The 16,999-nt window shown below is 32.7% G+C and overlaps 1 protein-coding gene across 1 annotated transcript; it reads right to left on the bottom strand.

Annotated features, from left to right (window-relative positions):
* Positions 1 to 2,573: 2,573 nt before the first annotated feature.
* Positions 2,574 to 3,395, bottom strand: LOC107459610 (protein DMP4). Its single transcript, XM_016077851.3, has one exon. It carries the CDS (start codon positions 3,332 to 3,334, stop codon positions 2,693 to 2,695), a length of 642 nt encoding a protein of 213 aa, XP_015933337.1. The 5' UTR covers positions 3,335 to 3,395; the 3' UTR covers positions 2,574 to 2,692.
* Between the last annotated feature and the right edge of the window lie 13,604 nt (positions 3,396 to 16,999).

A 16,999-nucleotide genomic window follows, 5' to 3' on the forward strand; every position in this document is an offset into this window, starting at 1 on the left:
TTCACTCATTTGATCCATTCCTAGCCTTTTCATTCTGAAATCACTAACAAACATATCAAGGCATCTAGTGGAATCAAAGGTGAATCAAAATTAACAATTTAAGGGTCTAAAAAGCATGTTTTTACACTTAAGTACAATTTAGGAGAAAATTATGAAACCATGCTATTTTCTTGAATAAATATGAAAAAATGGGTAAAATCCACCTAAATTAAGTACAAAATGTACCACGAAATAGTGGTGCATCACCTACCAGGTGAGCATAATGTCTCTGCTATTTTCAATATTTTTTATCTCTCTCCTTTTGATATGAACACAGATTCAAGGACGAATCTTTTTGAGGAAGGAGGGAATGATACATGCTCGAAAAGACAACTAGGACATTCTAAGGCAAAAGGACAGAATGAGAATTTCACACTTGCAGAAGGCCCCATCACTAGATCACGTGCAAAAAAGCTCAAGGAGAATTTTGGGAACTTGGCAGCACTTTTGCATAAGGAGTTACATCAGTTCTAACCAAGGAAGAATGGGTAAGACCCATTCGGCTAAGTCAGGGCAGCAAGAAGCCCAATAATGCTTTTCAAGTTCAGTGGGAGGCATAATTTATCATTAAATTTTGAAATTTTAGGCATTTGTTTTAGTTTGTTTTGCGGTTAGAGTTTGTTAGAAGATTTGTTTAGTTCTGATTTGCTTAGTAGTATTTTTAGAAATTTTTAATTTAAATCAAATCTGATTTAAATTTTAAAATCTTATCTTATATTTTTGTTAGTTTGTTATGGGACTATTTAAACACCTTTGGTGAGACCATTACATAACTTTTGATGAATAAATTTTTCGTTGTTTTAAGCACGTTTTTATTGTGTGATTAAGTGAGCTGAGTGATTTTCTTTGCTTGTTGCATGAAGAAGATTGAAGGATCCAAAGCTAAGGTGATATGCGTGGTGATTTCTTTCAGTTTTTATCCCTTTGATCTAGGTTGTCAAGGATAGGTTCTTTGAAGGTCTAGTAGGAAATCCCTTTCAGTTTCCTAGGTTGCTAAGAATAGGTTTCTTAGAGGTCTAGTAGAAAAAATCCCATTTATCAATCTTTTTGTGTTTCCGCTATGTCCTTTACTAAATAATCCTTATCTATTGTATTAAAATCCCTAAGCCTCTATTAATTTTTCTTATCACCTGGGCGTGCCCCTTGGCATTTTGGCGTTTAACGCCCTCTCTTGGCTCTCTTCCAACGCATGGCACACCATGTATTGTTTTTTCCTTGGCTGCTGTTTTTTGAGCTGCAATGGTGAGGGCAGTTTCAGACCCAAACTAAATGTCCACTATAGATATATGCATATAGTTTTTAAACTCTGAATGTTAGCTTTCTAACGCCATTGAAACCACCTCATTTGGACCTCTCTAACTCTATTTATGATTACTTCAGTATGAAGAGGTCAGGATTGGCAGCATTACAAATTCTGCTTCCCAGGGGTTAGCTTCTCTTAGGGCGTGGCACGCTTTCCTTGCTACCCTGCACGCCCTTCCTTAATTGCTTCTAGGGAGCTTGGCTCCTTCCCGAGCGTGGCATGCCTCCCTTCCTCGTAGCACACCAGCTTTGCATATTCAAAGGGTGTGGCACGCCTGCTCCCAACGTGTCATGCCTATGTTCTTAAAGCAGATTCGTGCGTATGCACAAGGCATGTGTACAGACAACAAGGCACATTTAGAACTTGTGTGTACGCACACCACGAGAGGCCTACTCTGATTGGAGCGTGAGCACCTATGTGTACATATGCACACTTTCTATTTCTTTGAAAAGCTTTGTTGTGTTACTCTTTGATCATTCTCTCTTGGTTACTTGATTTTCATTTCTTTAAATCCTGTATTTTCTTAAAAGAAAAGTATAGATAGACAATGAAAATACTAAATAATGTGAACAATGGATTATCGGATGTTTATTTTACTAGGTGTGCTGATGGTTATTCTTATATTAAGATTTAGGTGGGTAATTTGGAGGTGTAGTGTGTTTTGATTTGATTGGTGGTTGTTCATGTTTTTCAAGAAAGTTATTGGTTATTTAGTATTACCCTTTCTTAAAAACACTTAATAAATACCTTAGTACCAAAAAATACTTAAAATTAATGAGATTATAAGATGAAATTGTAATTAAATCTAAAAAAATAAGAATTAAAAACATGAAAAATAATTAAAGATACGAACGCATCGTTACTCTTGCTCTTTTTAGAAGCATTTTTTCTAGAGTATAATTCAAGTTCCCCTTATGACTATAAGTGATACAGTTCTACAATTTTACCACTATATTAACATTTTTGTTGATATTCCTTCCCTTTTAAAATATCTATCATTTAAAACTTTGGTATATAAATAATTTTGTATATCTAAACTTAAAATTTATCTAAAACATATTGAATTTTTAATGTACTAAATCTTCAAAAGAATGGATAAAGAAGGGAATATCATTCAGGATTAAAGTCCTCTTTTTGGAAGAAGAAAAAATATGTTTTTATCTTTTTTTATCCGAACACATGAAATCCTAGAATGCTTACATGTGTAAACTTGCTCACTATATTTTTGTTTCCTTTTTAATATATATTTTTCAATAACGTGTAACCTGAATTCATGGTTAATTTGTTACAAACATGATTAACTCATTGTTTACACACATGAATATAAAAAGCTTTATGTTATATATATATTTAATTTGTTGAAAGAGGGAAGCCAATTCCATGTCTGTGTGTAGGAAATACAACAAACAACATGCTGCAGAAAACACCAATTCCAACTGGCAATGCAGTGAGTATTTCCTGTGTCTCATTATCTGGTGTTGGAAAGAAGCAATTCACCACATTGGGATCAAATAATGCAACCGCCGCAAACACCATAACCGACATCACTGCATGCATGAAATCTATAAACCGGATACTATATTTAGCAGCAAGTTCAGGTGGAAGAGTTGTTGATCCATCAATGATCCACAAGCCCCTGAACGTGGCAAAACCATAGCAGATGTTTCCTTTGCTGTCTCTGAAGCTATCTGTGAAGCATAGAAGGAAGCAGGAGGCGGCGCAGATAGCTACGAGGAAAGAAGTCATTGTCTTCGCGGCAGAGTCACAGTTGCCAAGGTTTGTGAATATTGGAGAAAGAAGCTGGAATGCGAGAACAGTGCCGGTTGGTAAAAGGTTTGCCAAATGTGCTGTGCTCTCAAATGTCTGGCTAATTGCTTTCTGTACAAGGTTCCGCTCTGCTTCCGGAACCTCTGTGTTTCGCAGAAGAGGGAGCTCTTCTTCATCTTTGTGTTTATTCTTATTAGGATCGTCAAAGTCAAGCTTGATGTCCATGAACTAAAAGATTGAAACTAGAACCTGTAAACTATCTCTGCTGTTCTGTTTTTGCAGCATTGTTTTTGTTGAAATGGTATATAGCTTTATATGCAGGGAAATAACGAGCTAATATGAGTGGAGACAGAGAGTGGGAAAAGAAAAGAAAGGAAAGTATAGGAAGGGAGGTTTGTTATTTCTTGCAAGAAACACAAACTGAAAAACTTGATGATGCAGTATTATATATGAACAGGATGAAGATTTAACTAAGAAGGGAAACATTCTTTTGGCTTTTAATGCATGCAAGACCGTTAGGTGAGATAAGAGATTGATTCGTCAGAACTTGTTTATGAGGGTGTATTGGGTGTGTACGCTGCCACTACAAGTACCTTGCCGGTTACATATTGTTGCTTCAATTTGAACCGATCGCTTTAAAATTATAATCTTTTCTTTTTCTATATTTATTATAATTTGTATTTTGAAATTAATTTCACAAGATTTGAGTTTAGTGCCTCCTGACACGCATGTTTGGCTGGGGCTGGGACCCAATGGCTGTTAAGTATTAACACGCGTTAATCTGCCAAGGGCTGTGTATTTAGGGTCACACTATGGTACAGATATAAGTTGATACAGATTTATATATATTTTTTTATTTAATGTTGTAACAACACGTGGTCTGAATTGTGGCTCAAGTAAAAATCTAAGAGTAAAAAGAGGCAGAGAGATATACATGATTGAAAAGCCTAGAGTTATTTCAGATTTCTTTAGGTTGATTCTATGTCTTGTATCTTGTATCAGTGAAATACTCCTTTCTTAGTTGGGTTAGTACTAAAAGTAAAAAGTTAGGTATTAACATAACCAAGTCAAGTTAGGTTAGAACTTGAGAGTGAAAAGATTGTGTCAATACCGTAAAATTGGTGTATGTAATACTTTAACTATAGTGAAAATTCTACCACTGTTGTGGTGGAGACTAGACGTAGGTTGCATTGCACAAGACAACCGAACCAGGATACATGATGGTGTCAGCTTCTCTCTTTCCTGCACTGTTATGTTTTCTGATATTTATGAGACAATAAAATTGTCTCATAAATTTTTTGCTGCCAAGTTCAAACAGATTCAGATTACAAGTTTGTTTTAAAAGGATTATTTTATTAAAGTAAAAGAAGGTTATAGATTCAACCCCTTTCTCTAAGCCTTCTATAACCTTCAATATTATTAATAAATAAATTGCATTTTAAATTTAACAATTTATATTTTTATATTTTTTTAAATATTAATTAAATTTAAAAATATATCACATGTTATTTTATATTAAAATATTCGTTCAATTATGTATAAAAAGATTAAAATATCATTTCGATTCATATTTCAAAAGAACTAAATACTCTTTTTAATATTTTGACAAAAATCATTTTTAGCATTAATTTTAAAAAAAATTAGAATGCCATTTTAAGTTAAAGTTTGTGGGTATTTTAGTCTCTTAAAATAAATTAAGTGAAAATTTTAGTTTTTTTAAAATGAAATTTAAATATGTAATATCTCTTATAATCAACAATATTAGGGTAAATCACCAAAACAAATTATTTTGATTCTAATATTAAGCATATGTTTTATATGAGATATTGTTATACTTTTGTCATTGTTAATTTTATGTAAATCGTTGTAGCTAGCAATGATTTTATGTTTATATCACTATAAAAAAAATATTGAGTACTGTCGGATTTAACGTTGATTGTTAGTAGCGAGATTTTTGTCGAATTTACCTGTAATAATGGTGTCAAATTCGTAAGGTTTAGTAATTACCGGCGGATTTTGGAATCTAACGGTAAGTATTGGAGGGAAACAAAAATAAAATGGCACGTTCCTTACCGTTAGATTTAACTTTGGATTTTTCAATGATAAATGAAATTAGTGAAATAATGTGTTTTGGTGATCGCAAAAGTTTTACCATTAAAAAGTCCGATAATAATCGAGACGTAAATTCAAAATGCGAACCTTCTCTTTAGTGTTTGTTCGTCACTGCCACCACTACCGTTGCTAGGTAGCTTGTCCTCTTCGAATCTATTCTGCCTCAACAACAATAGATAACAAATTCAAATGCGAATATTAAAAATAGAAATTAAAATTGTATTCTTAATACTGATACATGTTGAAATTCGATTAGATTATGTTTTGTTTTGTTAATTGAAATCTCTATATTAGATTAAAATATTTTGTTGTAAATTGAAAAAATTATCAAACTGTCCATTTTAACAGATTAAAAAATGATTGAGAAATTAAGTTATATTAAAGCATATATTGTTTAATAAAGATGTATATTTGAAAAAAAAAACTAGTTTAACCTGTTCTTCTGTTTGATGAAAATGGAGATGGGTGTATATGTCTGGTTGTTTATATCCAACTATTTTTTTAATAGATTATATCCAGATGTATTTAATTTTGCATTATAAAATAATACACAAGTTTATTTTACTTTTAAAATTTATTAGATATCTTTTATATTTATTCTTTTGAATATTTTAAACATATTAATTCATAATTCGCTAAATTTAAAAATCAAGGTCTTAAATCTTTAAATAGACTTGAACAATGTTTCAAAGACATCATAGCTATTGATTATGGTGCTTGGACGCTATCGAAAGATTTAAATCCTGAAGAATTTAATAATAAAAACAATGAAGATTTTGAGAATGGAGGTAACATTAATTATACAAATAAATTTATTGAAGAAGACATTGCCAAAATTAAAACCAACGTGATATCATTGTTACATGCATGTTTCATCCTTCATAATTTTATAAGAATGATGGATTCTGACGATATAAGAATTTTGCAAAAGCTTAGATATATTTCGTTACAAGCCGATGAAGATAATAGTACTATTATAAGAAATAAATCAATAAATTCTGAAATTAATGAATAAGAAGAACCAACACAAGATGTTCAACCAATGAAAAAAATAAAAGAATAACGCTCAAACAAACTCTAAGATAGAGAGTCAATTAAATTTTCACGTTTTAAATCTTAAAAATTTAAAATGTAAATGAGCTATTATTTAAACTAAAATAATTTTAAAATTTAAAATTTAAATAGATATAACCGATCCAATTTAAATTATAATATTGAGTTAGATTAACCACTTGATAATTTTTTTCTTTTATTTTTTAATTACCTTTTATTTGTTATTATTTTTATTGTGAGTTATAACTTCACCCTCAAACAAGACAAATATTGTAAACATAACTGACAATTTAATAATAAATTTTATTAAGAATTATTACGATTATAAAATAGGTCTTCCAAATAATTTTTTTTTATTATGATTATAAAATAAAATATAGCATATAAAATTCATAAAATATTTTAAATTGTGGTACTTTTTTCACATGCCTGAAATAACATTTTTACAAATTGTGATAGACCAAGAATACATACAGCCCAACTTTACCTCCTCAGTCCTCAGACCAGAAAAAGTCCAACGATAGCATTTACATTTGCACCAATTTTGTACCATCCCCACATGATTTATGCGGCTCAAACCATCTCTCACTTGACCACTCTACTGCAGCAGCTCTGATCCCGTCTTGACATTAAGCTGCAAATTCCACCATCCTTCAAACCACGTATCACAATAATATTTAATTTTAAAAAATATTTGTATATCTGTATACTTTTGATTTTTTTTATACTATAATTAACCGTTTTTTTTAGTGATAGTTATTGACCGTATTTTTATTTATCTTTTTATGCACATCTTTTATGTATTTATTTATTTATTTTTTTGGATTTGGCACATTTTTTATTTAACTTTTCGGACATGTGAACATGGACTTGTATAGGTTTGATTAACGAGGATATCGTATTGGAAAGCTTTCACATATGCCATTGTACTTTATTATTTTATTGCTATGTCAGTATGCAAAAGCGTTAAGATATATAATATAATATTTAGATGGTGCAGATGTGTAATTAAATAATGCTGTAGATTATTGAGAGAAAGAGTGCAGGTAGATTTTAGCACTGATCATTTTCTTAACCCATTTTATTCTTATGAAAATGACGTTGTGTCCTTTTCCTTAGCCAAGCTTGAGAGAAAATTGTCGGTTGGGACATGCAGCCGATAGAAATAGTGGACCCATATTTGAAATTGGGTAATATACCATTTCAAAATAAAGATTTTTTTTAAATAAATAATTTAATTATTTTAATTATCAAAATAAATAATTTGTAGCGTACTTACCAATTTACACTATATTTATTTATTTCGTTTACATATGTGTATTTTTTCAATTTTCATATGTCTTGTTTACACATAAAAAATTATCTCATTTATAGTATAAAACGATATATATGTATTTATAAATAATTAAATATAATTTTTAAAAATAATAAAAAATATTAATAAGTTAAATTGGACCAAATTTTTAAAAATGGAACATTTCAAATAATACGAAAGATGGATGATTTTAAATAATAGAAAAGATTGACGATTTCAAATAATAGAAAATATTGACGATTTCAAATAATAGTTAAGTGTGGGGAGACTGTGCCATTTGAGCTATTGCTCGTTGGCTAAGAGACTATGCCATTTGAGTTATTTGAACCATTCCATTTTTAAGATTTTTGTTTAATTTAAATTATTAATATTTTTTATTATTTTGAAAAATTATATTTTTATATTTATAAATATACATATCTCGTTTATACTGTAAACGGGATAATTTTAGTATAAACCAGATATATAAAAATTGAAAAAATATACCTATCTCGTTTACACTGTAAACAAAGTACGTACAAAATTATCTCGTTTATAGTATAAATGAGATAAGAGAGATTGATGTATTTTCGTAATAATTTTTATAATTATTTATTTTAATAAATAAAATATTTATTTAATTTATTAAAATAAAAAATCCTTTTTAAAGTTATTGTTAAACCCTTCAATGATGCTAAAAATGAATGGTTTGCTTAGTGGTAATTGTAGTCGTACGCATAGTAATTAAGCTTTATTGGAGTTGCTATGTTATTGTATGTTGAATGTTGAAGAAAACTGAATGTTAGGTTTAATGAGAATGAAAGCAAAATGGCTGAGTTTAAAAAAATTAATGTGAGCTTAAAAAATTAATGATCTTGGTAGTAATAGTTCTGTTACATAAAAAAATACATGTGAAATATTTAATTAGTAACATATTGAATGAGATTGAATGTGAGTGTTTTTTTTTTAAATAAGAGAGCTCAACAACACAATAAGTGGAGTAAGAACAATAATAAATAAATAGAAAAGTTAAAAAAAATTCGCAAAGAAACTTATCAATCATTTTTTTCTCCTTCTTTTTATAGTGTACTCCTGATTGAATTTGAGTATTGAATGGTAAATGCTTGTGTAACCTGTTACGGATCTGATCCACGGTTCCTACATCTGGAACAGTCCCCGAACCCAATAACCCATGTCCGACCTGCTTTGCCCTTCTGGAAGGCCTGGAACTGGCCCACTAGAACTTCTAACTAACAATCAAATTCAAATTCCTCCCTTATCTTAATCAAATAAGATAAGATAATTACCATCGCCTATATAAAGGGGAGCCCTAACCCCATCAGGTACTCATTCACTCTTCACACCTTTTACCATTTAGATCCATTCTGACTTGAGCGTCGGAGTGTCTTTGTAGGTGCCACCCCCCATTACTCCAGTAAGAGGATCTGACATCCGCCTCGGCTCGCAAGTCTCCAATCTATCTCTCCACCCATACCAGAGGCATCCAGTACATTGGCGCCGTCTGTAGGAAATTTGCAATGTCATGGCGGCATGCGGATAATCCAGAAGAGCAATCTTCAAACTCACTCACTTGATTTCTTGCTTGTAACTGAGAGCAAAAAAGAATGATGTTTCTTTAACTTGCATCACCTTCTTATATTACACACCTTCGCCCTACTCCAACGGCGAAATCCCAAAAAAAAAGTTTCTTCGACTTGCAATCACCTTCTTAGTGATAACACTCTTTATGCACCTTCGCCCTACTCCAACAGTGAAATTCCAAATCCTCTGAGCCCAAAATCTCGCCACCCTTTAGTGGGACACGTCCACCGCTTGGACCCTCTCATTCACCACTCCCTCATCCGTCTCTCCAAGCGCTATGACCCCATCTTCTCCCTCTACTTCGGCTCCATGCCCACCGTGATTGCTTCTTCTGTTGAACTCTTCAATTTCTTCCTCCAAACCCATGAGGTCACCTCCTTCAACACCAAGTTCCAAACCTCTGCCATCCGCCGCCTCACCTATGACAACTCTGTTGCCATGATCCCCCTTCGAACCTTACTGAAAATTCATACAGAAGCTCATCATGAACGACCTCCTAAACGCCACCACCGTGGCCAAGCTTAGACCTCTCAAGAGCCAAGAGATCAAGAAAGTTCTCAAGGTTCTTGCATAGATGTGGGGGACTGCCAAATCGTGGCGGCATGACGGAGAACCTCGAAGAGAAATCCTCCAACCAACACCCCAACTCAAACCCACGAAGCCCAACTCCCGAACTCCAAGATAACACTCCTCCCACCCATGGGAGGATAACAAGCGCGGCACATCGCCAACCAACCCCAACCCAGCAACAACAAAGAGAAGAGAAATGTCCTCCCATTGAAGCCTGGCCACCCGATGGCCTGAAAGAGAAGGCGGTCCAGATAATCCAAGAGTTGTGCCTCAGGGTGCAAAACCTCAAAGGCCGAGTTACACCCAAAGAACGGTACCACCCGGAGTATGCAAGCCAAGCAACCTTCAGGACCTGATCTCACCGTGATATCAGAAACACTAGGCTGCCTGAGCAATGACACAACAAACGGCACGATCGCAACGTTTCCCTAGACCCAAAACACCGACGCGAAGAAGAGGACCGACGGCATCCTCAAGGCCAAACGAGCAGGAAACATACACGTGATAATGGAAGCCATCCCGTTCACAGAAAAATCTTTGAGAGCCAAACTCCCAAAGGACTTCAACAAGCCCACTGATATGAAATACGATGGGACCAAAGATTCCCAGGAACACTTAACGGCCTTCAAGGCCAGGATGAACCTGGAAGGAGCTGCCGACATGGTCCGGTGTAAGGCCTTCTCGATAACCTTAGCCGGCCACGCAATCAAATGGTCCAAACGGCTCCATAGCCAGCTTTCATGACATTTTCAAAAAGTTCATGGCCCAGTTCACCACTAGGATCACCAAAGCAGAACACCTCATCATTTTACTCGGAATCACCCAAAGACAAGATAAATTCACAAGAAAATACCTCGATAGGTTTAACGATGAGTACCTAACGGCGAACGAACTTACGGACTCGGTCGCCAGTCTCTGTCTAACCAATGGCCTCATAAATGAAGACTTCTAGAAACACCTCACCACCAAAGCAGTTTGGACCATGCACGAAATTCAAAGCATCACAAGGGAATACAAAAATGACGAAGAGGTAAGCCAAGTTGTGACTGCCAACAAACGGCAACACGGTAACACAGCACCTCGTAGTAACCCACCACCAAGAGATACACCAAAAGAGCACCTCAAACCCGTGAACGCCAACCGACCACCCAGGGTTGGAAAGTTCTCGAATAACACCCACTACCCACGCCCAACACTGACATCTGCCACCAAATAGCGGAACAAGGAATCCTTCTGAAGGCGCGATAGAATGGACATCCAAATAACAGAACGGATATCCAAATAAGTAAACGGCTACCCAGGGATCGATCACCTCGAGGCCAACAAAACGGATATCCAAATAATAAAATGGATATCCAAATAAGCAAACGGCTACCCAGGGATCGATCACCCTGAGGCCAACACAACGGACATCCAAATAACAGAATGGATATCCAAATAAGTAAACGCTACCCAGGGATCGATCACCCTGAGGCCAACAGAATGGACATCCAAATAATAAAATGGATATCCAAATAAGTAAACGGCTACCCGAGAATCGATCACCCCGAAACCAATAAAACGGATATCCAAATAACAGAACGGATATCCAAATAAGCAAATAGCTACTCAGGAATCGATCACCCCGAAGCTAACAAATGATATTTTTTTAAAGTTTGGATTATTGGTGTGTTATTATCAAATATGGAAGCATTTAATTAGAGAAGTAGAAATCAGACCGTTCGATTGACATATATAGTTGTAAATAGTTCAACAACATTGCAGTTACTTACTTACAGAAAATGATATGTATGTTAGGGTAAATTACTCTTTTAGTTATTAAATTTTGGATTAAATTTTATTGTCTATAATATTTAAAATATTTTATTTTTATCTTAAAAATATTTTACTTTATCCTAGTTTAGTCCTATATTAAAATTAATTTTTTTTCTTTTCAAAGTACTATTTTTTGTTCTATTAATATGTTTTTGTTTCTCTTATTATTTTATCACGATATTTTAAATTACAACAATTGTCATCACCACTACATTTATAATTTCGAAAAATTTTCACATATGCCAGTATACTTTACCGCCCGCAGATGGTGAGGTGATTTACCGCTCACCAGGTGAGGATCGTGGTACTGTATCGCTCACCAGTTTTCAGGACGACGATGTCTGGATTAGCTACCGGACATGTCGGGTTGGCTATATAACCGACAGATGAGACTCATCAGTCATAGGGCAGACATACATCATATACATATGTGTGTTTTGCTTGATTGTGCATTAATTGGGCTTGCCTATGTGATTACAATGCTTACTTGCTATATTTGCTACCTGCTGTATCTGTATCCTACTTGTTTTTGCTTTGTCTGTATTGCTTATCTGTGCACCAGAGTTTTGGAGAATTCAAGGAAGGCAGAAATTAGGGCTTAAGGTATAAAGAAATTAGAAATAAGAACCTTAGATAACCTATCCTGTTTATGGTTTTCTATTTATAAACTTTAAGATTTAAATCTAAGTGTCGAAGTTCTAGAATCGCCTCAGGCTTCACTGGACTTTATATATTATGTATGTAGACACCATTACCATGCTGAGAGCCTCCGATTCTCATTCCATATCTATGTTGTTGTTTTCAGATGCAGGTCGAGATGTGCCTCAGAGAGCATCTGGAGGTTTCTCTGGCAAGCGAAGTATATATATATATATGAATGATGTTTAATCGAGGTTTTTTTGGAGAACTAGGTATTTTCTTTATGCATGTTGGGTTTTACGTTTACGAGTGTAATGCGCTTTTCTTTTCGCGGTTTTTGCTTAAACCTTTCTTTAAAACTCCTAGTTACAAATTTACTCAACTATATATACGTATATATTTTATTCTTAGAGGTCGTAATACATCACCACCTCTATTTTACGACTTAAGCGTAAAGCTCTGTGAGGTAGGGTGTTACAAAATTCCTTTTCCTTCGGCCCGCAACAGCGGCAGCTGCATCCATAGCTCCGCTTGATTCTGCAACAACAGAAACAGCTTTAATTGCAACATGCAATCTCGATAACTAAATCCTAAATCATCAATGTCGCGAAATCCTTAATAACATACAACAGAATACTAACGGCAAGGGTTCCAAAACAGAGATATTACTGCAACAAAAGAACAAAGCATCAACGACCTCTGAATTAATCCAATAGTAGCTCCGACAACTATCCCAAGCGGAAGCGGTGACCAGAAGCTTCGGCGATGGCAACTGTAACAACCATGCAGTGACAATAATGTTTCCGAAATTCAAAAGAACGAAAACTAGAAGCAAGACCCTTACCAGCAGTGGATCTTTGCGACGGCAGCGCTATTTTTCAGTGACAGAGGCTCGGTGACCGCATCTCCAACAGCGACAATGAAAACTCGACGGCGGTGACTCGACAGCTTCGCCTCCTTCCTCACGTTGCATCATCTCTGTCTCTATCTCTCTCTTTGGCTTCACCATGGACGACAGCTAACGACAGCAGCTGCGGCGATGAGCTTCAGCCGCGACGAGGAACGGCGGAACAACGTCGTTCTTCCTCTACTTTGGCTCTCTCCTTCGCAAACTCTCTCTCACACGGTTGGTTTGATGGGGATGGCGATGGCGAGTCCCACCAACGTCGACGCGTCCCTTCCTCTCTTCTCTTCTATGTCTTCCTTTCTCTCTTCTCTCCTTTCTTTCTTTCTTTTATTTTCTGAAGTTGTTGAGTGTTGGGTTTGGAGAAGGATGGTTACGGCACTGGGAGAAGAGTCAGGGTGGGTCAGGGTAGAAAAATCAGGGTTTTGTTAAATTAGGGTTAGGGTGTGATTTGAGAATTTTGGATTAAATTGGAGTTTAGTAATTTTAATCAAATTAGGGTATAGAGTGTTAATTTTAAATCTTATTGACTCTCTTAAAATTATTTTAAAATAGTATTTGTTGTTTCACTTTACTAATTAGCTTTCAATCAAGTACTCTACTTTAAAATATAAAATAATATAATTAATTTTTTTTCATTCGCATTAATTTTCAAAATCTCAATTACTTAAATCAAATCATACAAATTTTTTATTATTTTTCAATTACTAAACTCTATAATTTAAATATAAAAATAAATTTGATAATTATAAAATTAGATAAAAAATTTTATTTAAATAATCAAAACTTCATTATTTTTAAAGTTCTAAAACTTTAAATTGTAATTCGAAATTAAAATTGTTATTAAATAAATAATTTAAAATTTTCTCATAATAATTTTTTTTTTAAAATTCAAGGGTCTTAAAATATGTGTCGAGTAAATATTTGGGTGTGATTAGGGTTACAGAAAGTAAAAATATCAAGGTGAATAGATCTCATAATTTTATTTATTTTATTTTTCTGGTTATTACGTGCATATATATATATATATATATAGGGAGAGATTTCCATATTATTTTGATATGAAGATAACATGATAAATCGTTAGATAATTTAATATATTTGACTAAATATATTTAACTAATTATCTAAAAGTTTAAAATATTATTTTTATGTAAAGATGTCATTATATAAATATTTTCATAGATGTATTGATACATCAAAGCAATACATATAATTCTACTTTTTTTTTTGTTTACAATAATCAAACTCTTGCATTATTGATCTCTTCTGTTCATTTTTCTATTTTTCACCCTTTACTTACTGCACAAAATACAGCCCTTTCATGACAAGTCAGCTTTTTAACGAGAAGAAGGTTTATGATCGTGTTTTTTCATTATGGGAAGCATTTAAAAAATAAGTAAAAATTACTAAAAATAAACTATTACGATGTCTTATGGATGTTCTTCGTAGTTGGGATGATATAGTGGCAAATCTTAAAAAAAGATTTTAGAAGGATCAAATATATAACTAATAAGTATATAAATTATGTAAAAGTGTTTATATTTAAACTAAATGTGTTAATTATTTTATTTTTCAACCATTATAAATTTATAATTATAGAATTTTTTAAAATTTATCAATATATTTTTTATTTGATTCTATGGTACTAATTATTCTATTGTGCAAACATATTTTAACAATGAGATACAATATTATTAAAAAATTAGACTTGTTTTAATAAAATTTGTATATTGTTTATCTAATAAATAATGTGAAATTAGTTTATTTATTTTATTGTTTAGTTGAAAAATAATTTTGTATTATAAAATATTAAAATTACATAATATAAAATAAATATTTAAATAAATAAAAATAAAAAATAAAGATTTGATGATACTGAAAAAAAAAGAGAGAGTTGTAGCAAAATTGAATCTATTATCATAGAACATTGTACAAAACCTAAAAAAAAAATGAAAACCAACTCAAAAATATTTAAACCTTTTGAAATAAGTGGTAATAGTTTTTTATTTTATAAAACAGAAAATAATACATAGCTCAAAAAATATTACGTAAAAGTTTGTGGAAAGATTTTTTATTATGTAACTTCTAAATTTATCTTATATTCTACCAATTTTCGTCACCTGTATATTCTATATTTTTCAATTTTTCGTTTTGTCTGTTCCCCTTTACTTTCTCTGTTTAATTATTATCTTTTTTTTTATAAAATTTGTCTGAGTTTGATTCTCAATGATAAATTTTAAGATAGACTGATTTTTTATACAGATAGGGAATGTGAATGATAGTAAAAAAAAAAAGTTAAATATGATTTTGATTTTTAACGTAAAAACTGTTTGTTTTAAAATTGTCTTTTTTATTAATTTTATTTTTTTTTTATTACCAAAGTACTTCTTATTCTCTTGTGCTAAGAAATGGTATTGTAAATAACTCATATTGTTGATGGTTATACTAGAGATGACATAAAAGTTGTTATAATTTTATTATTCTTGTATTTGTTTACATTGCTCCACTTGAGTATTGAACACTTACTTTAAAATAAATAAATATATATATAATAAATAAAAAAAGGAAAGAAAGGATACAGAGAATCGGGGGAGAGAAAAAAAGTGGGGTGCGTGCGAAAAACAAGGGAGAGGGGAGGAGGGAGATGGGAAGGGAAGAAGGGGGAAGGGAAGCCGCACTGCCATCCTGCCATCTGTGATCTGTCACTGCTCCTCCTCTTCGCCCTCGCCAACATCATCGCGCCTCGCCTTCGCTGTTGCACCTCCTTCTCGCCGCTCGCACTGCTACCCGCGTTTTTGCCGCTACTCCACAACCCTCACCGCCCGCCGCTTCTTCTTCTTTTTGTTGATGGTTCTGAGTTTTGATTGTTCTGATTTATTGAGTTCTGATTTTCTTATGGTTAATGGTTCTTCTGATTTTCAATTTTGTTGATGGTTCTTCTGATGATAATGATGACCATGATGATAATGGTGGTGGTGGTGGTAGGTTCTGGTTCAGTTTGGCCTTCTGGTTGATTTTGGTTGATTTTGGAAAAAATTCTGATGATGATGATGATGACCTTGATGATAATGGTAGTGATGGTGGTGGATTCTGGGCTTAGGCTTCTGTTCTGCTTATTTCTACTGAATTTGGTTGATTTTGGGAGTGAAGGGGAAAGATATTTTCGTCTGAAAAATGATTTTAAAATAAACTGAAATTTTGGAGATCATTTTATAGCAAAAAAATAAAAAAAATCGGAGACGAAATCAATTTTCGACTTTTATGTTGGAGACCAAAATCATACTTAATCTAAGAAAAACAAAATAAACTTAACATTATTCGTGATGCACATACAACAATATTATGCCAGATGTTAAAACATTTTTCATCATGCTAATTGAAAATTTTGAGATTCGATGTAAAAATTTTCTTTGTTTTAGAAATTAAAAATTTTAATATTTTATTTACGAAAAAATCCGTGAAAAAATGTTTGGTTTTATAGAAAGAAAAGATCAATCTTTTTTATAGTTTAATATTAAAATTAAAAGATATATATTATTATGGCTTAGAAATTATTTGTTTCTTTTTTTTCTCTGTGTCTCATTCGAGAATATACACGTGTGTGTGACAGAGAGAGATGGGGAGATTTCATGATGCTGTTGAAACACTAAAGAAGAATGATAAATTTTACGGTAAATATGTAGGTTTATAAATTTTTTATTTTATTTTATGGAATGAGAGAGAAAATAAAAAAACAGGATTCATATATTGAATATTAATAAAATAATTTAAAATAATTATAAAAAAATTATACTCTTTCTTTATATAACTTCAATTTATATAATAAAATGTCTAAAAAAAATTGTATACAATTTTAACAGACGGGTATTATCTTACTAAGCAGCAGACTTCAATTTTA

This window comes from Arachis duranensis, chromosome 7 (assembly GCF_000817695.3).
Source record: "Arachis duranensis cultivar V14167 chromosome 7, aradu.V14167.gnm2.J7QH, whole genome shotgun sequence".
NCBI classification, from domain to species: Eukaryota; Viridiplantae; Streptophyta; class Magnoliopsida; order Fabales; family Fabaceae; genus Arachis; species Arachis duranensis.

What these genes read in the sequence shown, in the direction of transcription:
- LOC107459610 (XM_016077851.3), bottom strand. Translation starts at nt 3,334, where the DNA reads ATGGACATCAAGCTTGACTTTGACGATCCTAATAAGAATAAACACAAA.